Source organism: Bombina bombina, chromosome 2 (assembly GCF_027579735.1).
Source record: "Bombina bombina isolate aBomBom1 chromosome 2, aBomBom1.pri, whole genome shotgun sequence".
NCBI lineage: Eukaryota > Metazoa > Chordata > Amphibia > Anura > Bombinatoridae > Bombina > Bombina bombina.
This window is the reverse complement of record NC_069500.1, coordinates 564,494,898-564,520,229: the sequence shown is the minus strand read 5'-3', so window position 1 is coordinate 564,520,229 and position 25,332 is coordinate 564,494,898. Positions and strand designations below refer to the sequence as shown.

At 40.1% G+C, this 25,332-nt stretch overlaps 1 protein-coding gene across 1 annotated transcript in view; it reads right to left on the bottom strand.

Annotated features, from left to right (window-relative positions):
- Positions 1-25,332, bottom strand: part of TUT7 (terminal uridylyl transferase 7) — a gene marked incomplete in the record, with an annotated part of 489,065 nt that overhangs the window by 157,631 nt on the left and 306,102 nt on the right. The window contains 2 exon segments of the mRNA XM_053702430.1: positions 9,468-9,784; positions 21,993-22,108. Coding sequence (XP_053558405.1) covers positions 9,468-9,784; positions 21,993-22,108 — 433 coding nt within the window.

Genomic DNA, 25,332 nt, shown 5'->3' with positions numbered 1-25,332 from the left:
CCTGGTGGTTGATGTAAGCCAATGAGGTGATGTCCGAATGAAAACTGATAAACCAGGCTAAGGATAATTGAGGCCAAGCCATCAGAGCATTGCTCTCAACTCCAAGATGTTTATGGGGAGAGCAGACTCCTCCTGAGTCCATAGTCCCTGCGCCTTTGAGTCCCAGACTGCTACCCAGCCTAGCAGGCTGGCGTCTGTGGTCAATATCACTCAGGAAGGTCTCCAGGAAGCATGTGCCCTGAGACAGATGGTCCTGAGAAAGCCATCACGGGAGAGAGAGAGTCTCTTGTTGACTGGTCTAGATCTATCCTCTGAGACAGATCCGAATGGTCTCCGTTCCATTGTCTGAGCATGCATAATTGCAGAGCTCTCAAATGGGATCGAGCAAAGGGAATGATGTCCATGGAAGCAACCATCAGACCAATTACCTCTATACATTGAGCCACTGATGGCTGAACAGTAGACTGAAGAGAGAGGCAAGAGCATAGAATTTTGGATTTTCTGACCTCAGTCAGAAAAATTTTCATAGATAGGGAATCTATTATGGTCCCTAAGAAAACCACCCTTGTAGCTGGAACAAGGGAACTCTTCTCCAGATTCACTTTCCAACTGTGGGAACGTAGAAAAGACAACAAGATCTCTGTATGAGTTTGCTTGTTGAAAAGATGGCGCCTGAACCAATATGTCGTCCAGGTATGGCGCCACTGCAATTCCCCGAGACCTGATCACTGCCAAGAGAGCCCCAAGAACCTTTGAGAAAATTCTGGGAGCTGTGGCAAGGCCAAACGGAAGAGCCACAAACTGAAAATGTTTGTCTAGAAAGGCGAATCTCAGGAATTTGTGATGATCCCTGTGGATGGGAACATGAAGATAAGCGTCCTTCAGGTCTAAAGTCGTCATGAACTGACCCTCTTGGACCAAAGGAAGAATGGAACAAGATGGTACCCTGAGAAACTTGTAGAGGCACTTTAGGTCTAAAATGGGTCGAAAAGTTCCCTCTTTTTTGGGAACCACAAACAGATTTGAATAAGAATCCTAGACCCTGTTCCCTTACTGGAACAATCACTCCCAGGGAGGAAAGGTCCTGAATGCAGTTCAAGAATGCGTCTCTCTTTACCTGGTCTGCAGATAATCTTGAGAGGTGGAATCTGCTCCTGGGAGAGAAAGTTTTGAATTCTATTTTGTAACCCTGAGATACTATGTCCACAGAGCAAGGATCTGGGACATCTCGTGCCTCAACACTTGTCGAAACCGGGAAATTCTGCCCCCCACTTGATCCGCTTGGAAGAGGGAGAGAAAGACTTGACCTTTGAACGAAAATTACGTCCTTTGAGTCTGTTCTTCTTGTCTTGCGGTAGAAAAGACCCTTTACCACCTGAAATATCAGAAATTATTTCTGCCAGACCAGGTCCGAACAAGGTCTTCCCCTTAGAAGGAAGCACCAGAAGCTTGGAGGTAACATCAGCTCACCAAGATTTTAGCCACAATGCCCTGTGGGCTAGGACAGAGAAGCCAGACATGTTGGCTCCCAGTCTAATAACTTGCATGTTAGCATCAGAAAACATAATTTATGTAAGAACTTACCTGATAAATTCATTTCTTTCATATTAGCAAGAGTCCATGAGCTAGTGACGTATGGGATATACATTCCTACCAGGAGGGGCAAAGTTTCCCAAACCTCAAAATGCTTATAAATACACCCCTCACCACACCCACAAATCAGTTTAACGTATAGCCAAGGAGTGGGGTGATAAGAAAAAAGTGCGAAGCATAAAAAATAAGGAATTGGAATAATTGTGCTTTATACAAAAAAATCATAACCACCACAAAAAAGGGTGGGCCTCATGGACTCTTGCTAATATGAAAGAAATGAATTTATCAGGTAAGTTCTTACATAAATTATGTTTTCTTTCATGTAATTAGCAAGAGTCCATGAGCTAGTGACGTATGGGATAATGACTACCCAAGATGTGGATCTTCCACGCAAGAGTCACTAGAGAGGGAGGGATAAAATAAAGACAGCCAATTCCGCTGAAAAAAATCCACACCCAAAACAAAGTTTAAATCTTATAATGAAAAAAACTGAAATTATAAGCAGAAGAATCAAACAAACAGCTGCCTGAAGTACTTTTCTACCAAAAACTGCTTCAGAAGAAGCAAACACATCAAAATGGTAGAATTTAGTAAAAGTATGCAAAGAAGACCAAGTGGCTGCTTTGCAAATCTGATCAACCGAAGCTTCATTCCTAAACGCCCAGGAAGTAGAAACTGACCTAGTAGAATGAGCTGTAATCGTTTGAAGCAGAGTTTTACCCGACTCGACATAAGCATGATGAATCAAAGATTTTAACCAAGATGCCAAAGAAATGGCAGAAGCCTTCTGACCTTTCCTAGAACCGGAAAAGATAACAAATAGACTAGAAGTCTTTCGGAAATCCTTAGTAGCTTCAACATAATATTTCAAAGCTCTAACTACATCCAAAGAATGCAATGACTTTTCCTTAGAATTCTTAGGATTAGGACATAATGAAGGAACCACAATTTCTCTACTAATGTTGTTAGAATTCACAACCTTAGGTAAAAATTTAAAAGAAGTTCGCAACACCGCCTTATCCTGATGAAAAATCAGAAAAGGAGACTCACAAGAAAGAGCAGATAATTCAGAAACTCTTCTAGCAGAAGAGATGGCCAAAAGAAACAAAACTTTCCAAGAAAGTAATTTAATGTCCAGCGAATGCATAGGTTCAAACGGAGGAGCTTGAAGAGCCCTCAGAACCAAATTCAAACTCCACGGAGGAGAGATTGACTTAATGACAGGTTTTATACGAACCAAAGCTTGTCCAAAACAATGAATATCAGGAAGACTAGCAATCTTTCTGTGAAAAAGAACAGAAAGAGCAGAGATTTGTCCTTTCAAGGAACTTGCAGACAAACCTTTATCCAAACCATCCTGAAGAAACTGTAAAATTCTAGGAATTCTAAAAGAATGCCAAGAAAAATGATGAGAAAAACACCAAGAAATGTAAATCTTCCAGACTCTATAATATATCTTCCTAGATACAGATTTTCGAGCCTGCAACATAGTATTAATCACAGAGTCAGAGAAACCTCTATGACTGAGAATCAAGCGTTCAATCTCCATACCTTCAAATTTAAGGATTTGAGATCCTGATGGAAAAAAGGTCCTTGTGATAAAGGTCTGGTCTTAACGGAAGAGTCCACGGTTGGCAAGTGGCCATCCGGACAAGATCCGCATACCAAAACCTGTGAGGCCATGCTGGAGCCACCAGCAGAACAAACGAACACTCCTTTAGAATCTTGGAAATCATTCTTGGAAGAAGAACTAGAGGCGGAAAGATATAGGCAGGATGATACTTCCAAGGAAGTGACAATGCATCCACTGCCTCCGCTTGAGGATCCCTGGATCTGGACAGATACCTGGGAAGCTTCTTATTTAGATGAGAAGCCATCATATCTATTTCTGGAAGTCCCCACATTTGAACAATCTGAAGAAATACCTCTGGGTGAAGAGACCATTCGCCCGGATGTAACGTTTGGCGACTGAGATAATCCGCTTCCCAATTGTCTATACCTGGGATATGAACCGCAGAAATTAGACAGGAGCTGGATTCCGCCCATACCAGTATTCGAGATACTTCTTTCATAGCCAGAGGACTGTGAGTCCCTCCTTGATGATTGACATATGCCACGGTTGTGACATTGTCCGTCTGAAAACAAATGAACGACTCTCTCTTTAGAAGAGGCCATGACTGAAGAGCTCTGAAAATTGCACGGAGTTCCAAAATGTTGATTGATAATCTCACCTCCTGAGATTCACAAACCCCTTGTGCTGTCAGAGACCCCCAAACGGCTCCCCAACCTGTCAGACTTGTATCTGTTGAAATCACAGTCCAGGTCGGAAGAACAAAAGAAGCCCCCTGAACTAAACGATGGTGGTCTGTCCACCACGTCAGAGATTGTCGTACAATCGGTTTTAAAGATATTAATTGAGATATCTTTGTATAATCCCTGCACCACTGGTTCAGCATACAGAGCTGAAGAGGTCGCATGTGAAAACGAGCAAAGGGGATCGCGTCCGATGCAGCAGTCATAAGACCTAGAATTTCCATGCATAAGGCTACCGAAGGGAATGATTGAGACTGAAGGTTTCGACAAGCTGAAACCAATTTTAGACGTCTCTTGTCTGTCATAGACAGAGTCATGGACACTGAATCTATCTGGAAACCTAAAAAGGTTACCCTTGTCTGAGGAATCAATGAACTTTTTGGTAAATTGATCCTCCAACCATGTTCTCGAAGAAACAATACAAGTTGATTCGTATGAGATTCTGCTAAATGTGAAGACTGAGCAAGTACCAAGATATCGTCCAAATAAGGAAATACCACAATACCCTGTTCTCTGATTACAGAGAGAAGGGCACCGAGAACCTTTGTAAAAATCCTTGGAGCTGTCGCTAGGCCAAACGGCAGAGCCACAAACTGGTAATGCTTGTCTAGGAAAGAGAATCTCCGAAACTGATAGTGATCTGGATGAATCGGAATATGCAGATATGCATCCTGTAAATCTATTGTGGACATATAATGCCCTTGCTGAACAAAAGGCAGAATAGTCCTTATAGTTACCATCTTGAATGTTGGTATCCTTACATAATGATTCAATATTTTTAAATCCAGAACTGGTCTGAAGGAATTCTCCTTCTTTGGTACAATGAAAAGATTTGAGTAAAACCCCAGCCCCTGTTCCAGAACTGGAACTGGCATAATTACTCCAGCCAACTCTAGATCTAAAACACATTTCAGAAATGCTTGAGCCTTCACTGGATTTACTGGGACACGGGAAAGAAAAAATCTTCTTGCAGGAGGCCTTATCTTGAAGCCTATTCTGTACCCTTGTGAAACAATGTTCTGAATCCAAAGATTGTTAATCAAATTGATCCAAATTTCTTTGAAAAATCGTAATCTGCCCCCTACCAGCTGAGCTGGAATGAGGGCCGCACCTTCATGTTGACTTGGGAGCTGGCTTTGGCTTTCTAAAAGGCTTGGATTTATTCCAGACTGGAGATGGTTTCCAAACTGATACTGCTCCTGTAGGGGAAGGATCAGGCTTTTGTTCCTTATTGTGACGAAATGAACGAAAACGATTAGTAGACCTAAATTTACCTTTAGATTTTTTAACCTGTGGTAAAAAAGTTCCTTTCCCTCCAGTAACAGTTGGAATAATAGAATCCAACTGTGAACCAAATAATTTATTACCCTGGAAAGAAAGGGAAAGCAAAGTTGACTTAGAAGACATATCAGCATTCCAAGTTTTAAGCCATAAAGCTCTTCTAGCTAAAATAGCTAGAGACATATACCTGACATCAACCCTAATGATATCAAAGATGGCATCACAAATAAAATTATTAGCATGTTGAAGAAGATTAACAATGCTATGAGAATTATGATCTGAAACTTGTTGCGCTAAAGCTTCCAACCAAAAAGTTGAAGCTGCAGCAACATCCGCTAAAGATATAGCAGGTCTAAGAAGATTACCTGAACATAAGTAAGCTTTTCTTAGAAAGGATTCAATTTTCCTATCTAAAGGATCCTTAAAGGAAGTACTATCTGCCGTAGGAATAGTAGTACGTTTAGCAAGAGTAGAGATAGCCCCATCAACCTTAGGGATTTTGTCTCAAAACTCTAATCTGTCAGCTGGCACAGGATATAATTGCTTAAAACGTTTAGAAGGAGTGAATGAATTACCCAAATTATTCCATTCCCTGGAAATTACTTCAGAAATAGCATCAGGGACAGGAAAAACTTCTGGAATAACTACAGGAGATTTAAAAACCTTATTTAAACGTTTAGATTTAGTATCAAGAGGACCAGATTCCTCTATCTCTAATGCAATTAAGACTTCTTTAAGTAAAGAACGAATAAATTCCATTTTGAATAAATATGAAGATTTATCAGCATCAACCTCTGAAACTGAATCCTCTGAACCAGAGGAAACATTATCGGAATCAAATGATGATGTTCATTTAAAAATTCATCAGAAAAATGAGAAGTTTTAAAAGACCTTTTCCGTTTACTAGAAGGAGGAATAACAGACATAGCCTTCTTAATGGATTTAGAAACAAAATCTCTTATGTTAACAGGAACACTCTGAGTATTAGATGTTGACGGAACAGCAACAGGTAATGAAACATTACTAAAGGAAATATTATCTGCATTAACAAGTTTGTCATGACATTCATTACAAACAACAGCTGGAGGAACAGATACCACAAGTTTACAGCAAATACACTTAACTTTGGTAGATCCAACATCAGGCAGCGATTTTCCAGAAGTATCTTCTGATTCAGCGTCCAACTGAGACATCTTGCAATATGCAATAGAAAAAACAACATATAAAGCAAAATTGATCAAATTCCTTAAATGACAGTTTCAGGAATGGGAAAAAATGCCAGTGAACAAGCTTCTAGCAACCAGAAGCAAATAAACAATAAGACTTAAATAATGTGGAGACAATAATGACGCCCATATTTTTTGGCGCCTAAAATGACGCAACTTCCGGTGACAAGAACGACGGCGGAAATAACAAATAATTTTTTTTTTTGCGCCAAAAAAGTCCGTGCCAAAAATGACGCAATAAAATGAAGCATTTTCAGCCCCCGCGAGCCTAACAGCCCACAGGAAAAAAAAGTCAAATTTTTAAGGTAAGAAAAAAATTGATTATTCAAATGCATTATCCCATATAATGAAACTGACTGTCTGAAATAAGGAATGTTGAACATCCTGAATCAAGGCAAATAAATGTTTAAACACAATTATTTAGAACTTTATATAAAAAGTGCCCAACCATAGCTTAGAGTGTCACAAAAATAAGACTTACTTACCCCAGGACACTCATCTACATGTAGTAGAAAGCCAAACCAGTTCTGAAACGAGAATCAGTAGAGGTAATGGTATATAAGAGTATATCGTCGATCTGAAAAGAGAGGTAAAAGATGAATCTCTACGACCGATAACAGAGAACCTATGAAATAGATCCCGTAGAAGGAGATCATTGAATTCAAATAGGCAATACTCTCTTCACATTCCTCTGACATTCACTGCACGCTGAGAGGAAAACCGGGCTCCAACCTGCTGCAGAGTGCATATCAACGTAGAATCTAGCACAAACTTACTTCACTACCTCCACAGGAGGCAAAGTTTGTAAAACTGATTTGTGGGTGTGGTGAGGGGTGTATTTATAAGCATTTTGAGGTTTGGGAAACTTTGCCCCTCCTGGTAGGAATGTATATCCCATACGTCACTAGCTCATGGACTCTTGCTAATTACATGAAAGAAATAAAGGAATTGGCTAGTTTGAGAGCCTTAATCCTATCTCCAACAGAGAGTCTATTAAAATTGATTCATACAAGGCGTTGCACCAGTAAGATTCCGCACTTGATACTGTGGCAATACAAACTGCAGGTTGCCATTGAAGACCTTGAAAAACTTACATCTTCTTCAAATAAGCCTTCAACTTTTTGTCCAAAGGATCCTTAAAAGGAGCAGCTATTTTCTATGGGGATCGTAGTTCTCTTAGCCATAGTAGAAATAGCCCCTTCTACTTTAGGCACCGTGCACCATGAATCTTTAATGGAGTCAGCAATAGAAAACATTTTTAAAGACGGGAGACGGGGAGAAAGGTATCCCTGGCTGTTTCCATTCCAGAGAATGAACCTCTGTCACACGGTCTGGAACAGGAAACACCTTTACAGAGGAAGAAACATCATAGTATTTATTAAGTTTACTAGATTTTTTAGAGTTGACAACTACAGAAGTATTGGAGTCGTCCAAAGTAGCCAATACCTTTAACAGTACACAAAGGTATTCAAGCTTAAATCTGAAGTTAACTTCTTCAGTCTCAGATAAAGGAATTTTACCGTCCGAATCTCAGATTTAACCCTCAGAGGCTACCGGCGTATCCTCCTCCTCAGACTTATGAGGGAGGGCAACCTGTGTAGCAGTAGATGGAACAGAAACCTTACTATCTGAATGTCTAATTTTCCTCTTGCGTTTTCCCATCATAGGAAAAGCAGATAATGCCGCAGAAGATACCTGTGCAGCAAAATCTGCAAGCAAATAAACTCCTCCAGGAGGCTGAGAGGAACTGCAGCATAGAATTGCATAAGCAAAACAATTTGTGCCTCTCGGTATAACAAGCATTTGTCAAAAAACACAGTGTCTTGGTCCATGTCCATAATACTAAATAAAAAATTTCCCAAATTGTAGAAGTTTTTTAAATACACTGTCACTTTAAGAATTTTTAATACCACAATTTGTGTGCCAGAAATCTCTAAAACGATCGTATAGTAGATCGACACTGAAGAGACTGAAATTCAATTACGCCGCTCTGCGAAAATCCGACAGCAGAGAGAGGAAACTATGCAGCAAGTAAAAGCCGCACGTTTCCCTCTGCCTACAACATAAGATGCAAGTAGCTGCAGCTGATTTCAAACTCAAGCAGTTTGTCAGTTAGCCTGTTCTAGCTAAGCAAGCAAAGAAAACCAACTGCCAAATTTTAAGTTTATACATAAATCCCTGTATAAAACATAAGCCACACACATACTAATACAGTATTTCAACAAAATTAGCACAGAGGAAAAACATCCCAATAAAGGGAAGATTAACCCCTAGTCTCAACCTACATAATGTGCCTGCCCACTGCCAAAGAAAATCCTGTATAAAGGATTTTAAAAATGTCCCCATCTACTGCATATGACATATTCTTCTAAAGTGCAAGTCTCTAAGACCTAGAAGACAAAAGCACTTACCTGCAGTCTAGCTATCCAGCAGGAAGACAGCTCACAAGGCGTGAAAGGACACATACTCCTTACAGAGACCTGTAGAAAAAGAAAGAACAGAGTTAACCAACTCTGGCTTTCTGTACCTACCTCACAACGTCCTAACTGCTTAATAGCCACCACTACTCTACTGAAGAGATTGACCTGGACTCAGCTAAACCCAAATCCTTGCTTGCAGGGAAAAGTACCCGAAAAAGGAATTAATTTCTTCAGACACCAAACTTCACCTCCTCCATTGACAGAGGCAAAAAGAATGACTGGGGATTATGGGTAGGGGAGTGACACTTAAAAGCTTTCCTGTGGTGCTCTTTGCCTCCTCCTGCTGGCCAGGAGTGATATTCCCACTAGTAAATGAATGACGTTGTGGACTCTCCATATCTTAGGAAAGAAATTTGTGTTTTATATCCCTTTAACCATCAAAATTTCACAATGATTTCTAAAATTTATATTACTGAAAAAATGTTTAGCAGGGTAGAAAATATGATAGCATTCTTGAATTCCACACCCCGAAGTATATGGTTTTGTGAATAAAAACTAAACCATTAAAGATTGGTAGTTAGTATTAAATTAAGAATGCTATGTTTATCTTCGCTTTGGAATAATGCTTTATTACCTGCTGTCCCTTTGTATTGGGGACAGTCCTTCTTAATGTGTCCTTCTCTCCCGCAAATGAAGCAGCGCTTTTCCCTCATATCTCTGTCTTCTTGTCGCCTCCACTTTTCATTGTTGAGTCTTGGAGTTTTATCCCAACTAGTATCATGTGCTCTTCCTCCATGTCGGGGTCTAGGAGGAGTGCTATGCTTTCCATCTATGCAACCAATCTCATTTTCTATGGTTTTGTTCGCCCCTTCTTTTTCCTCAGTCCTCCTTGCAAGACGTTTCTCTGGGAATCTTTGGTTGTTAGCATTTTCATTGTTTCTCCTCCTTGCCCTAAATGGTAGAAAAATCAAGAACAAGTTGCACATTTCCAATGATTTTCCATCAGTAAAATAAAAACAAACAATAATAACCATTGGCTAAAACATTAAATACTTACTATAAAAGGTGATTTTTATACAAAAAATAAAAAACTAAATTTATGCTTACCTGATAAAATACTTTCTTTTACGATATGACGAGTCCACGAATTTCATCCTTACTTGTGGGATATTAACCTCCTGCTAACAGGAAGTGGCAAAGAGCACCACAGCAGAGCTGTATATATAGCCCCTCCCCTTCCTCTCCACCCTCAGTCATTCGGCCGAAGGTTATAGGAAGAGAAAAGGAAAGGCTAAAAAGGTGCAGAGGTTACTGAAGTTTTAAAAAAATAAAATAAACCTGTCTTAAAATAACAGGGAGGGCCGTGGACTCATCATATCGTAAAAGAAAGCAATTTATCAGGTAAGCATAAATTTAGTTTTCTTTTACAAAGATATGACGAGTCCACGGATTTCATCCTTACTTGTGGGAAACCAATACCAAAGAAATAGGACACGGATGAAAGGGAGGGACAAGACAGGAACCTAAACGGAAGGCACCACTGCTTGAAGAACCTTTCTTCCAAAGATAGCCTCAGAAAAAGTATCAAATTTATAAAATTTGGAAAAAGTGTGAAGGGACGACCAAGTCGCAGCCTTACAAATCTGTTCCACAGATGCATCGTTTTTAAAAGCCCATGTGGAAGCCACAGCCCTAGTAGAATGAGCCGTAATTCTTTCAGGAGGCTGCTGTCCAACAGTCTCATATGCCAGACGGATGATACTTCTCAGCCAAAAGAAAGAGGTAGCCGTAGCTTTCTGACCACCTACGCTTTCCAGAACAAACAATGAATAACGAAGATGATTGACAGAAATCCTTAGTTGCCTGTAAGTAAAACTTTAAGGCATGGACCACGTCCAAGTTATGTAACAGATGCTCCTTCTTAGAAGGATTAGGACACAAGGAAGGAACAACAATTTCCTGATTAATATTCTTATTCGAAACAACCTTAGGAAGGAACCCAGGTTTGGTACATAAAACCACCTTATCAGAATGAAATCACACTGTAATGCTGAAAGCTCAGAAACTCTTCGAGCAGAAGAAATAGCAACCAAAAACAGAACTTTCCAAGATAATAGTTTAATATCTATGGAATGCATAGGTTCAAACGGAACCCCTTGCAGAACTCTAAGAACTAAATTCAAACTCCAGGGAGGAGTAATAGGTCTAAATACAGGCTTAATTCTAGATAGAGCCTGACAAAAAGACTGAACAGCTGATACATTTGCCAAACGTTTGTGAAACAGAATTGACAAAGCTGAAATTTGTCCCTTTAAGGAACTTGCTGATAACCCTTTCTCCAATCCTTCTTGGAGAAAAGACAAAATCCTAGGAATCCTAACTTTACTCCATGAGTAACCCTTGGATTCACACCAATAAAGATATTTACGCCATATCTTATGATAGATCTTACTAGTGACAGGCTTTCTAGCCTGTATCAAAGTATTGATAACTGAATCAGAGAATTCTCGCTTCGATAAAATCAAGCGTTCAATCTCCACGCAGTCAGTTGCAGAGAAATTAGATTTGGATGTTGGAAAGGACCTTGAATGAGAAGGTCCTGTCTTAACGGAAGTTTCCACGGTGGCAGAGAGGACATGTCCACTAGATCCGCATACCAAGTCCTGCGTGGCCACGCAGGCGCTATCAGGATTACTGAAGCTCTCTCCTGTTTGATTCGAGCAATCACGCGTGGGAGGGGAGGAAACGGCAGAAACACATAAGCTAGGCTGAACAACCAAGGTACTGCCAAGGCATCTATCAGTTCGGCCTGAGGATCCCTTGACCGGGATCCGTATCTTGGAAGCTTGGCATTCTGACGAGATGCCATCAAATCCAATTCCGGTCTGCCCCATCTGAGAATCAATGAGGCAAATACCTCCAGGTGAAGTTCCCACTCCCCCGGATGAAAAGTCCGTCGACTTAGAAAATCTGCTTCCCAGTTCTCTACCCCTGGGATGTAGATCGCTGACAGACGACAAGAGTGGGCCTCTGCCCAACTGATTATCTTGGATACTTCTATCATCGCTAAGGAACTCCTTGTTCCCCACCTGATGATTGACATATGCCACAGTCGTTATGTTGTCCGACTGGAATCTGATGAATTTGGCAGAAGCCAACTGAGGCCACGTCTGAAGCGCATTGAATATTGCTCTCAGTTCCAGAATATTGATTGGAAGTAGAGACTCCACCTGAGTCCAAACACCCTGAGCCTTCAGGGAGTTCCAAACTGCACCCCAGCCCAGAAGGCTGGCATCTGTTGTCACTATCACCCACGAGAGTCTGCGGAAACAAGTCCCCTGGGACAGATGATCTGGCGACAACCACCAAAGAAGAGAGTTTCTGGTCTCTTGATCCAGAATTATCTGTGGAGATAAATCTGCATAATCCCCATTCCACTGACCGAGCATGCGCAGTTGCAGTGGTCTGAGATGAAAGCGAGCAAATGGAATGATGTCCATTGCCGCTACCATTAATCCGATTACCTCCATACACTGAGCCACTGATGGCCGAGGAATGGACAGAAGTGCTCAGCAAACATTCAAAATCTTTGATCTTCTGACCTCCGTCAGAAATACTTTCATGGCTACCGAGTCTATCAGAGTTCCCAAGAAAGGAACCCTTGTCTGTGGAACAAGTGAACTCTTCTCTATGTTCACCTTCCAGCCGTGAGTTCACAGAAAAAGACAACACTGTGTCCGTGTGAAATTTTGTCAGATGATATGTTGACGCCTGAATCAGAATATCGTCCAGATAAGGCGCCACCGCTATCCCTTGCAGTCTGAGAACCACCAAAAAAGACCCTAGAACCTTTGTGAAGATTCTGGGTGCTGTGGCCAACCCGAAAGGAAGAGCCACGAACTGATAATGTTTGTCCAAGAAGGCAAACCTTACAAACCGATGATGATCTTTGTGGATTGGAATATGAAGGTAAGCATCCTTCAAATCCACGGTAGTCATATATTGACCCTCCTGGATCATTGGCAAAATTGTTCGAATTGTCTCCATCTTGAATGATGGAACTCTTAGAAATTTGTTTAGACACTTGAGGTCCAAAATGGGTCTGAACGTTCCCTCTTTTTTGGGGACCACAAATAGGTTTGAGTAAAACCCCTGTTCCAATTTTGGAACAGGACAGATTACTCCCATAGTAAAAAGGTCTTTTACACAGCGTAAGAACGCCTCTCTCTTTATCTGGTTTGCAGATCATTTTGAAAGATGAAATCTCCCTCTTGGGAGAAAATCCTTGAATTCCAAATGATAACCGTGGGTCACTATTTCTAGTGCCCAGGAATCCTGAACATCTCTTGCCCAAGCCTGAGCAAAGAAAGAAAGTCTGCACCCTACTAGATCCGGTCCCGGATCGGGGGCCACCCCTTCATGCTGCTTTGTGGAAGAAGAAGAAGCGGGGGGTCCTCCTTTAAAGTTCTGAAAGAATGAAAATTATTCTGTTTACCCCTCATTTTAACCGACCTATCCTGAGGTAGGGCATGGCCCTTACCTCCTGTAATATCAGAAATTATCTCCTTCAATTCTTACCTTTAAAGGGAATAGCTAAAAGCTTATGTTTTGACGACACATCAGCAGACCAAGATTTGAGCCACAATGCTCTACGTGCTAAAATAGCAAATCCTGCATTTTTTGCCGCTAATTTAGCAATTTGAAAAGCGGCATCAGAAATAAAAGAACTAGCTAGCTTAAGAGCCTTAATTCTATCTAGAATGTCATCTAATGGAGTCTCAACCTTAAGAGACTCTTCTAGAGCCTCAAACCAAAAAGCTGCTGCAGTAGTTACTGGAACAATGCAAGCCGAAGGTTGTAAAAGAAATCCCTGATTAACAAATAATTTCTTTAGTAGACCCTCTAATTTCTTAACCATAGGATCCTTGATAGCACAAATATCCTCAATGGGTATAGTAGTACGCTTAGCTAGGGAAGATATAGCTCCCTCTACCTTAGGGACCGTTTGCCATGAGTCCCGAATGGTATCTGATATAGGAAACATTTTCTTAAAATTAGGAGAGGGAGAAAACAGTATACCTGGTCTATCCCATTCCTTTCTAATAATTTCCGAAATTCTCTTATGAACCGGAAAAACATCAGTGTAAGTAGGAACTTCCAAATATTTATCCATTTTACACAATTTCTCTGGAGGAATCACAATAGGATCACAATCATCCAGAGTCGCTAAAACCTCCCTAAGCAACAGGCGGAGGTGTTCAAGCTTAAATTTAAATGACATAGCATCCGAATCTGTCTGAGGCAAAACATTCCCTGAATCATAAATTTCACCCTCAGACAGTAATTCCCTGATCCCCAACTCAGAGCACTGTGAGGGAACATCGGAAATAGCTAATAAAGCATCACAGGATTCAGTATTTACATTAAAACTTGACCTACTGCGTTTACCCTGCAACACTGGTAATTTAGATAATACCTCTGTAAGGGTAGTTGACATAACTGCAGCCATCTCCTGCAGAGTAAAGGAATTAGACGCACTAGAAGTACTAGGCGTCGCTTGTGTGGGCATAAAAGGTTGTGACACTTGGGGAGAATTGGATGGCATATCCTGATTCTCTTCAGACTGAGAATCATCCCTAGGCACACTTACTTTATTTAAAATATGCTTTTTACATTGTAAAGCCCTTTCAGTACAAAAGTTACACAATGTTAGAGGGGGTTGCACAATACATTCTAAACACATAGAACAATGAGAAACCTCAATGTCAGACATGTTGAACAGACTAGTAATACCACAAAACATAATTTATGTAAGAACTTACCTGATAAATTCATTTCTTTCATATTAACAAGAGTCCATGAGCTAGTGACGTATGGGATATACATTCCTACCAGGAGGGGCAAAGTTTCCCAAACCTTAAAATGCCTATAAATACACCCCTCACCACACCCACAAATCAGTTTAACGAATAGCCAAGAAGTGGGGTGATAAGAAAAAAGTGCGAAGCATATAAAATAAGGAATTGGAATAATTGTGCTTTATACAAAAAAATCATAACCACCACAAAAAAGGGTGGGCCTCATGGACTCTTGTTAATATGAAAGAAATGAATTTATCAGGTAAGTTCTTACATAAATTATGTTTTCTTTCATGTAATTAACAAGAGTCCATGAGCTAGTGACGTATGGGATAATGAATACCCAAGATGTGGATCTTTCCACACAAGAGTCACTAGAGAGGGAGGGATAAAATAAAGACAGCCAATTCCTGCTGAAAATAATCCACACCCAAAATAAAGTTTAATGAAAAACATAAGCAGAAGATTCAAACCGAAACCACTGCCTGAAGTACCTTTCTACCAAAAACTGCTTCAGAAGAAGAGAATACATCAAAATGGTAGAATTTAGTAAAAGTATGCAAAGAGGACCAAGTCGCTGCTTTGCAAATCTGATCAACTGAAGCTTCATTCCTAAACGCCCAGGAAGTAGAAACTGACCTAGTAGAATGAGCTGTAATCCTCTGAGGCGGAGTCTTACCCGATTTAACATAGGCAAGATGAATTAAAGATTTCAACCAGGATGCCAAAGAAATGGCAGAAGCTTTCTGGCCTTTTCTAGAACCAGAAAAGACGACAAATAGACTAGAAGTCTTTCGGAAAGATTTAGTAGCTTCAACATAATATTTCAAAGCTCTAACAACATCCAAAGAATGTAACGATTTCTCCTTAGAATTCTTAGGATTAGGACATAATGAAGGAACCACGATTTCTCTACTAATGTTGTTGGAATTCACAACCTTAGGTAAAAATTCAAAAGAAGTTCGCAACACCGCCTTATCCTGATGAAAAATCAGAAAAGGAGACTCACAAGAAAGAGCAGATAATTCAGAAACTCTTCTGGCAGAAGAGATGGCCAAAAGGAACAAAACTTTCCAAGAAAGCAATTTAATGTCCAATGAATGCATAGGTTCAAACGGAGGAGCTTGAAGAGCTCCCAGAACCAAATTCAAACTCCATGGAGGAGAAATTGACTTAATGACAGGTTTTATACGAACCAAAGCTTGTACAAAACAATGAATATCAGGAAGAATAGCAATCTTTCTGTGAAAAAGAACAGAAAGAGCAGAGATTTATCCTTTCAAGGAACTTGCGGACAAACCCTTATCTAAACCATCCTGAAGAAATTGTAATATTCTCGGAATTCTAAAAGAATACCAAGAAAAATGATGAGTAAGACACCAAGAAATATAAGTCTTCCAGACTCTATAATATATCTCTCTAGATACAGATTTACGAGCCTGTAACATAGTATCAATCACAGAGTCAGAGAAACCTCTTTGACTAAGAATCAAGCGTTCAATCTCCATACCTTTAAATTTAAGGATTTCAGATCCGGATGGAAAAAAGGACCTTGCGACAGAAGGTCTGGTCTTAACGGAAGAGTCCATGGTTGGCAAGATGCCATCCGGACAAGATCCGCATACCAAAACCTGTGAGGCCATGCCGGAGCTATTAGCAGAACAAACGAGCATTCCCTCAGAATCTTGGAGATTACTCTTGGAAGAAGAACTAGAGGCGGAAAGATATAGGCAGGATGATACTTCCAAGGAAGTGATAATGCATCCACTGCCTCCGCCTGAGGATCCCGGGATCTGGACAGATACCTGGGAAGTTTCTTGTTTAGATGAGAGGCCATCAGATCTATCTCTGGAAGCCCCCACATTTGAACAATCTGAAGAAATACCTCTGGGTGAAGAGACCATTCGCCCGGATGCAACGTTTGGCGACTGAGATAATCCGCTTCCCAATTGTCTACACCTGGGATATGAACCGCAGAGATTAGACAGGAGCTGGATTCCGCCCAAACCAAAATTCGAGATACTTCTTTCATAGCCAGAGGACTGTGAGTCCCTCCTTGATGATTGATGTATGCCACAGTTGTGACATTGTCTGTCTGAAAACAAATGAACGATTCTCTCTTCAGAAGAGGCCAAAACTGAAGAGCTCTGAAAATTGCACGGAGTTCCAAAATATTGATCGGTAATCTCACCTCCTGAGATTCCCAAACTCCCTGTGCCGTCAGAGATCCCCACACAGCTCCCCAACCTGTGAGACTTGCATCTGTTGAAATTACAGTCCAGGTCGGAAGAACAAAAGAAGCCCCCTGAATTAAACGATGGTGATCTGTCCACCACGTTAGAGAGTGTCGAACAATCGGTTTTAAAGATATTAATTGAGATATCTTCGTGTAATCCCTGCACCATTGGTTCAGCATACAGAGCTGAAGAGGTCGCATGTGAAAACGAGCAAAGGGGATCGCGTCCGATGCAGCAGTCATAAGACCTAGAATTTCCATGCATAAGGCTACCGAAGGGAATGATTGTGACTGAAGGTTTCGACAAGCTGTAATCAATTTTAGACGTCTCTTGTCTGTTAAAGACAGAGTCATGGACACTGAATCTATCTGGAAACCCAGAAAGGTTACCCTTGTTTGAGGAATCAAAGAACTTTTTGGTAAATTGATCCTCCAACCATGATCTTGAAGAAACAACACAAGTCGATTCGTATGAGACTCTGCTAAATGTAAAGACTGAGCAAGTACCAAGATATCGTCCAAATAAGGAAATACCACAATACCCTGTTCTCTGATTACAGACAGAAGGGCACCGAGAATCTTTGTGAAAATTCTTGGAGCTGTAGCAAGGCCAAACGGTAGAGCCACAAATTGGTAATGCTTGTCTAGAAAAGAGAATCTCAGGAACTGAAAATGATCTGGATGAATCGGAATATGCAGATATGCATCCTGTAAATCTATTGTGGACATATAATTCCCTTTCTGAACAAAAGGCAATATAGTCCTTACAGTTACCATCTTGAACGTTGGTATCCTTACATAACGATTCAATAATTTTAGATCCAGAACTGGTCTGAAGGAATTCTCCTTCTTTGGTACAATGAAGAGATTTGAATAAAACCCCATCCCCTGTTCCGGAACTGGAACTGGTATAATTACTCCAGCCAACTCTAGATCTGAAACACAATTCAGAAATGCTTGAGCTTTCACTGGATTTACTGGGACACGGGAAAGAAAAAATCTCTTTGCAGGAGGTCTCATCTTGAAACCAATTCTGTACCCTTCTGAAACAATGCTCTGAATCCAAAGATTGTGAACAGAATTGATCCAAATTTCTTTGAAAAAACGTAACCTGCCCCCTACCAGCTGAACTGGAATGAGGGCCGTACCTTCATGTGAACTTAGAAGCAGGCTTTGCCTTTCTAGCAGGCTTGGATTTATTCCAGACTGGAGATGGTTTCCAAACTGAAACTGCTCCTGAGGACGAAGGATCAGGCTTTTGTTCTTTGTTGAAACGAAAGGAACGAAAACGATTGTTAGCCCTGTTTTTACCTTTAGATTTTTTATCCTGTGGTAAAAAAGTTCCTTTCCCACCAGTAACAGTTGAAATAATAGAATCCAACTGAGAACCAAATAATTTGTTTCCCTGGAAAGAAATGGAAAGTAGAGTTGATTTAGAAGCCATATCAGCATTCCAAGTTTTAAGCCATAAAGCTCTTCTGGCTAAGATAGCTAGAGACATAAACCTAACATCAACTCTAATAATATCAAAAATGGCATCACAGATAAAATTATTAGCATGCTGAAGAAGAATAATAATATCATGAGAATCACGATTTGCTACTTGTTGCGCTAGGGTTTCCAACCAAAAAGTTGAAGCTGCAGCAACATCAGCCAATGATATAGCAGGTCTAAGAAGATTACCTGAACACAGATAAGCTTTTCTTAGAAAGGATTCAATTTTTCTATCTAAAGGATCCTTAAACGAGGTACCATCTGACGTAGGAATGGTAGTACGTTTAGCAAGGGTAGAAATAGCCCCATCAACTTTAGGGATTTTGTCCCAAAATTCTAACCTGTCAGGCGGAACAGGATATAATTGCTTAAAACGTTTAGAAGGAGTAAATGAATTACCCAATTTATCCCATTCTTTGGAAATCACTGCAGAAATAGCATTAGGAACAGGAAAAACTTCTGGAATAACCGCAGGAGCTTTAAAAACCTTATCCAAACGTATAGAATTAGTATCAAGAGGACTAGAATCCTCTATTTCTAAAGCAATTAGTACTTCTTTAAGTAAAGAGCGAATAAATTCCATCTTAAATAAATATGAAGATTTATCAGCATCAATCTCTGAGACAGAATCCTCTGAACCAGAAGAGTCCAAAGAATCAGAATGATGGTGTTCATTTAAAAATTCATCTGTAGAGAAAGAAGATTTAAAAGACTTTTTACGTTTACTAGAAGGAGAAATAACAGACAAAGCCTTCTTTATGGATTCAGAAACAAAATCTCTTATGTTATCAGGAACATTCTGCACCTTAGATGTTGAGGGAACTGCAACAGGCAATGGTACATTACTAAAGGAAATATTATCTGCTTTAACAAGTTTGTCATGACAATTATTACAAACAACAGCTGGAGGAATAGCTACCAAAAATTTACAGCAGATACACTTAGCTTTGGTAGATCCAGCAGGCAGTGATTTTCCTGTAGTATCTTCTGGCTCAGATGCAACGTGAGACATCTTGCAATATGTAAGAGAAAAAACAACATATAAAGCAAAATAGATCAAATTCCTTATAAGACAGTTTCAGGAATGGGAAAGAATGCCAAATATCAAGCTTCTAGCAACCAGAAGCAAATGAAAAAAGAGACTGAAATAATGTGGAGACAAAAGCGACGCCCATATTTTTTAGCGCCAAATAAGACGCCCACATTATTTGGCGCCTAAATGCTTTTGGCGCCAAAAATGACGCCACATCCGGAACGCCGACATCTTTGGCGCAAAATAACGTCAAAAAAATGACGTAACTTCCGGCGACACGTATGACGCCGGAAACGGAAAATAATTTTTGCGCCAAAAAAGTCCGCGCCAAGAATGACGCAATAAAATGAAGCATTTTCAGCCCCCGCGAGCCTAACAGCCCACAGGGAAAAAAGTCAAATTTTTGAGGTAAGAAAAATATGATAATTCAATGCATAATCCCAAATATGAAACTGACTGTCTGAAAATAAGGAAAGTGAACATTCTGAGTCAAGGCAAATAAATGTTTGAATACATATATTTAGAACTTTATAAATAAAGTGCCCAACCATAGCTTAGAGTGTCACAGAAAATAAGACTTACTTACCCCAGGACACTCATCTACATGTTTGTAGAAAGCCAAACCAGTACTGAAACGAGAATCAGTAGAGGTAATGGTAAATATAAGAGTATATCGTCGATCTGAAAAGGGAGGTAAGAGATGAATCTCTACGACCGATAACAGAGAACCTTATGAAATAGACCCCGTAGAAGGAGATCACTGCATTCAATAGGCAATACTCTCTTCACATCCCTCTGACATTCACTGCACGCTGAGAGGAAAACCGGGCTCCAACTTGCTGCGGAGCGCATATCAACGTAGAATCTAGCACAAACTTACTTCACCACCTCCCTTGGAGGCAAAGTTTGTAAAACTGATTTGTGGGTGTGGTGAGGGGTGTATTTATAGGCATTTTAAGGTTTGGGAAACTTTGCCCCTCCTGGTAGGAATGTATATCCCATACGTCACTAGCTCATGGACTCTTGTTAATTACATGAAAGAAAAGTCGTTTAAACACTTATTTATAGCATAAAATAAACATCAGAAAAAATGTGTACTGTGCCTTTAAGAAAAGAAAAAGTGAACAATTTTTCCAAAATGCACAAAAAACGTTAAATTATTCCCAAATTTAACTTAATATCGTTGGTTAATCCAAAAATTACTGCACCCAGAAGCAAGGGCAGAAATAAGGCTTTAGAAGTACTTATATCAACATGTAGTCAAAAGATAGATAAAAATACACTCTGCACCTCGCCGCAGCTCTGCTGTGGCGCCTACCTGCCCCCAGGGTACTTTGAATCAAATTTCCAACTCTTCAGACCAGCTACACAGTCCAGGAGCCATAGAGTTACTGTTTGCTGCTGCTAAGCCTGAAGAAATTGCACCAAAATAGGCTCCGCCCCTTAAGGTCAAAAGTCAGAGTAGGCCCAAACAACACCGCATGGAAATGTAGTTTTGCACTCAAGTAAAAAATACACACACAATATAACCCTCAAGCATAAAACCAATAAGTTTAAGTGCCAAAAATAAAAAACATAAAACATTGTTTTTTATATTGTCTCCCAATGCCCAAATATCAACTAATGATAAATATAAAATAGGGACTCAAGTAACACCCCTCTTATTAAAATAGGTTTTACTGCTTACCCCATTCCCATACAGGGAAATAATGCCAGCCAGTTCTGATACACCAAGTCTCCTAAGAAAAAAAGGCTGCACATACCTTAATGCTGCTTGTAGCATGAAACCGGTCTCCACACTGAAGATGTCTCATGGTTACCTTCAGAAGCCTTGTGGGAACCAGCATGGATCTTAGTTACAAATGCTAAGATCATCAAACCTCAGGGCAGAAATCTTCTTCCATATCCCCCTGAGGAAAATAGTACGCACCGGTACCATTTAAAATAAAAATCTTCTTGATTGAAGAAACTAAAACCAACACCTCACTTTACCATGTCTTCCTAGTATAACACAGGCAAAGAGAATGACTGGGGGTGGAGGGGAAGGGGAGGGGCTATATATACAGCTCTGCTGTGCTGCTCTTTGCCACTTCCTGTTAGCAGGAGGTTAATATCCCACAAGTTAGGATGAAATCCGTGGACTCGTCATATCATTGTAAAAGAAATCTATTTATAAAATATTAGGATATCTTCACAAATGGAGTTGGTGGAAACAATTTAAACATTTGCTTGCTTTATCTAATGCCTCCTAATGACAGAAGTTAAAATGAAAATAAATGAATGGATGGATGGATGGATTTAGGTTTTCATTTGGTGCACGGCCTTATTAAACAAAAGCTATCTGGCACTGTGAACTACACTGGTATTTGGAGCATCAGACAAAAAGGTAGGGTGAGAATTACTTTAGGAAATCTAGGAAAAAGCAGAGAGCAACAGCAATGACTCAATTAATCTAAAAGCATTATGAACAAACTAAAACACCATGACTGGATCAAGAACTAAGGAAAAGATCTACAGCAGAACAAAATAATTGCTTACTTTCTTCTTAAAGGGCAGTCTTTCATGAAGTGTCCAATTTTACCACAAATTCGACAACACCTGTCATTGGGAGCAAGTTCACCTTCAGTGAGCACTTCAGGATCAAAAAAATATTCCTACAATAAAAAGGAAAAAAGATGGGCAAGATGAAATGATGAGAACAAATTTAATTTAAGTGCACCTCTACACAATTCCAGCATGCTGTTTGGATATATTCTACAACACTAATGTGCTCTGAAAATGTTAATTTAGGTAAAGGGACAAGGAGCCCAAAATTGTTCTTTTATGATTCAGAAGAGAGAGAATAAAAATTTAAACAGCTTTCCAATTTACTTCCATTATCTAATTTGCTTCATTGTCTTGGTATCCTTTGATGAAAAAGCAGCAATGCACTACTGGGAGCTAGCTGAAGCAATTGGTGAGCCATTAACATTAGGCATATATGTGAAACCACCAATAAGCAGCTCCTGAGACTATCTAGGTATATTTTTCAACAAAAGCATACCATGATAATAGAAGTATATTGGAAAGTTATTTAAAATCATATGTTCTGTCTGAATCATGAAAGAAAAAAACAACTAAAAAAATGTATGCTTACTTGATAAAATTTTTTTTTTCATGATGAGAGTCCACGAGCCATCAGGTTTAAGAATATTTCCCTCCTGACTACTAGGAGTATGCAAAAAAACACCCCAACAGTCATACATATAGCCAAGTGATGAGGAAAAAAGAAAAGCAATGCAAAATAAGTACTGCCGCAACCTGAAAAAAAGGATGATGGGTCATTATGAAAGAAATACATTTATCAGGCAGGCATAACATTTTGTTTTCTTTCATTAGATGATGAGAGTCCACCAGCCATCACATTTGGGAATCAATATTAAAGCTGTGGAGGCTCACGAGACCCCCGTGAATAGGGGACAGGGGGACAAACAGAGAAGGCAGAACAATATTTATCAGGAACTATGGCCCGCAGAACTTTTCTGCCAAAGGAAGACCAAGTAGCTGCCTTACAAATCTAATCAATAGAAGCATCATTACAAAAGGCCTAAGGTGTAGCAATTGGTCTAATATAAGGAGAGCTCTTACAACATCCAAATTTGGAAGAAACATAGAATTCTTTAGAGCTGGACAAAAATGAGGAACCACAATTTCCTGATTGATTGCATCTGTGGATACCACCTCAGGAAGAAAAGGTTAGTGTGAAGAACAGCTTTATCCTGGTGAAAAAAATAATAATCAGAAAAGGTGGTTTGCAAGACAAAGCTGAAAGTTCAGAGAGTCCTCTAGCTGAATAGTTAGAAGAAAGTGACTTCCAAGATGAAAGCTGAAGGTCCAAACCATGCATTAGCTCAAAAGGAGAAGTTTAAAGAACCCAATTGATAATGCGGGAAACTTCCCTCATTGCTAAAGGACTGCAAGTTCCTCCCTGATGACTGACATAAGCCAATACTGTTACATTGTCTGACTGGAATCTCAGAAAAGATTTGTGTCTGAGGTCGGGTCAACTCAGGCGAACCTAGCAGGCTGGCATCTGTGTAAATTACAATCCACACTGAACGAAGAAAAGATGCTCCCTGAACCAGGGACTGGTGAGAGTGCCACCAATTCAAGGACTGCCTTTTCCAGTGATCTAACTGAATCCTCTAAGAGATCTTTGTCGTTCCCATTAAATTGATGCAGCATCTACAACTGGAGGGTCCAATGATAAAACCTGGCATCTGATGCAGCAACCATGAGACACACAACTTCCATGCACTGAATTACAGAAGATAGAGGATTCAGCTGCAGAAGAGCACAGGTCTGTTACAGCTTCAGTCTGTGCTGATCCGTCGGAAACAAGGACATTGTCACAGAACTGATTATGAACCCTAGAAAAGACACACAAAAAAACGCCTGAGGGTTAAAGTTTTTGGAAGTTTATATTTCCAACCGCGACTCTAAAGCAACTGAAGAACAGAGTGTGAGACACAGCCAGATAAAAAGAAGAAGCCTGAACCAGAATGTTGTCTAAGGAAGGAACTACAGAAATGTCTTAAACTCAAACTATACACAACAGAGCTCCCAGTACTTTTGTTAAAACTCTAGGACCTGAAGCCTGACCAAAAGGGATGGTCAAGAACTGATAATGCTCGTCTAAGAAAGCAAATCTCAGTAACTTGACATAATTACTGTGTATAGGGATATTCACATAAGCACCTTTTAAGTCTATAGTAGACATAAACTGACCCTCCTGAACTAAAGGAAGCAAAGTGTGAACCGTCTCCCTCTTGAAAGCAAGAACTTTCAGAAACTTGTTCAATATTTTGAGATCCAAAACTAGACTAAATGTACCCTAATTTGGTACTCTGGAGCAATCAACCCCATTAATTCCAAATCTAAAGCCAAAAAAGTTTGAGCCTTTAAAGAATCTCAAGGCACTCGAGACAGGAAGAATCTTCCCCAAGGAGGCCTTGAATAAAAACATTAATGCCCTCTCTACCACACCTTCCGAAAGGGTCAATTTGCCTCCCCCCGATACTGGTCTGGGGACCACACTCATGCAGTCTTGGGATCTAGGGTAGCCTTCTTGGACTGTTTATTTCTGGAGTTAGACTTAAAAGAGGATTTAGGAGTAATCAAATATCTGAGCAGAGGAGGCATCTTCTGAGACATAGATTGACAAAAGGTTTGCAAACACCCTGCAGATCTAGACTTACTATTAGATTTCTTATCCTGGGGCAAAAAAGTTCCCTTGCCCCCTGTGATTGTGGCAATCAAAGCATTCAGCCTAGACCCAAAACAGAGATTTACCCTGGAAAGGGAGAGAAAGCAGTCTGCATTTAGAAACCATATCAGCAGACTAACACTTAAGCCACAAAGCTTGCCTAGCTAAAACGGCAAATGCAAAAACAAATTTGTATGAGATTCAGCAGAACAGCAGAGTGGTTTCCCCAGAAACAAGTTATGAGAGACTGTCACTTAGCAAAGAAGAAGCAGCAGCAGCAGCAGTGAAGCAGACTGCACTAACTGCAGACCTAAAATAATAAAACCTGCAAGCTTAGGATTGCATATAGAAACTTTCAAGTTTACCATCTAAAGGATCCTTAAAAGAAGAACAATCCTCCAAAGGAAAAGTTGTATGCCTGGCCAAAGTGGAAACAGCTGCATCTACCTTAGGAACAGTCTCCCAAATATCTCACCCCTATCATAAATGGGTAACATAGTGGCCACTCCTAATCTAAAGAGTTATTACTTCTGACAATGCACAGTATGTTTTATTTCACCTGTGCTAAATTTCTGTAAGTTACCTTTTGTTTTTAGCTCTCATTAGTAGCACAGTCACGCTAAGAGTTACCTG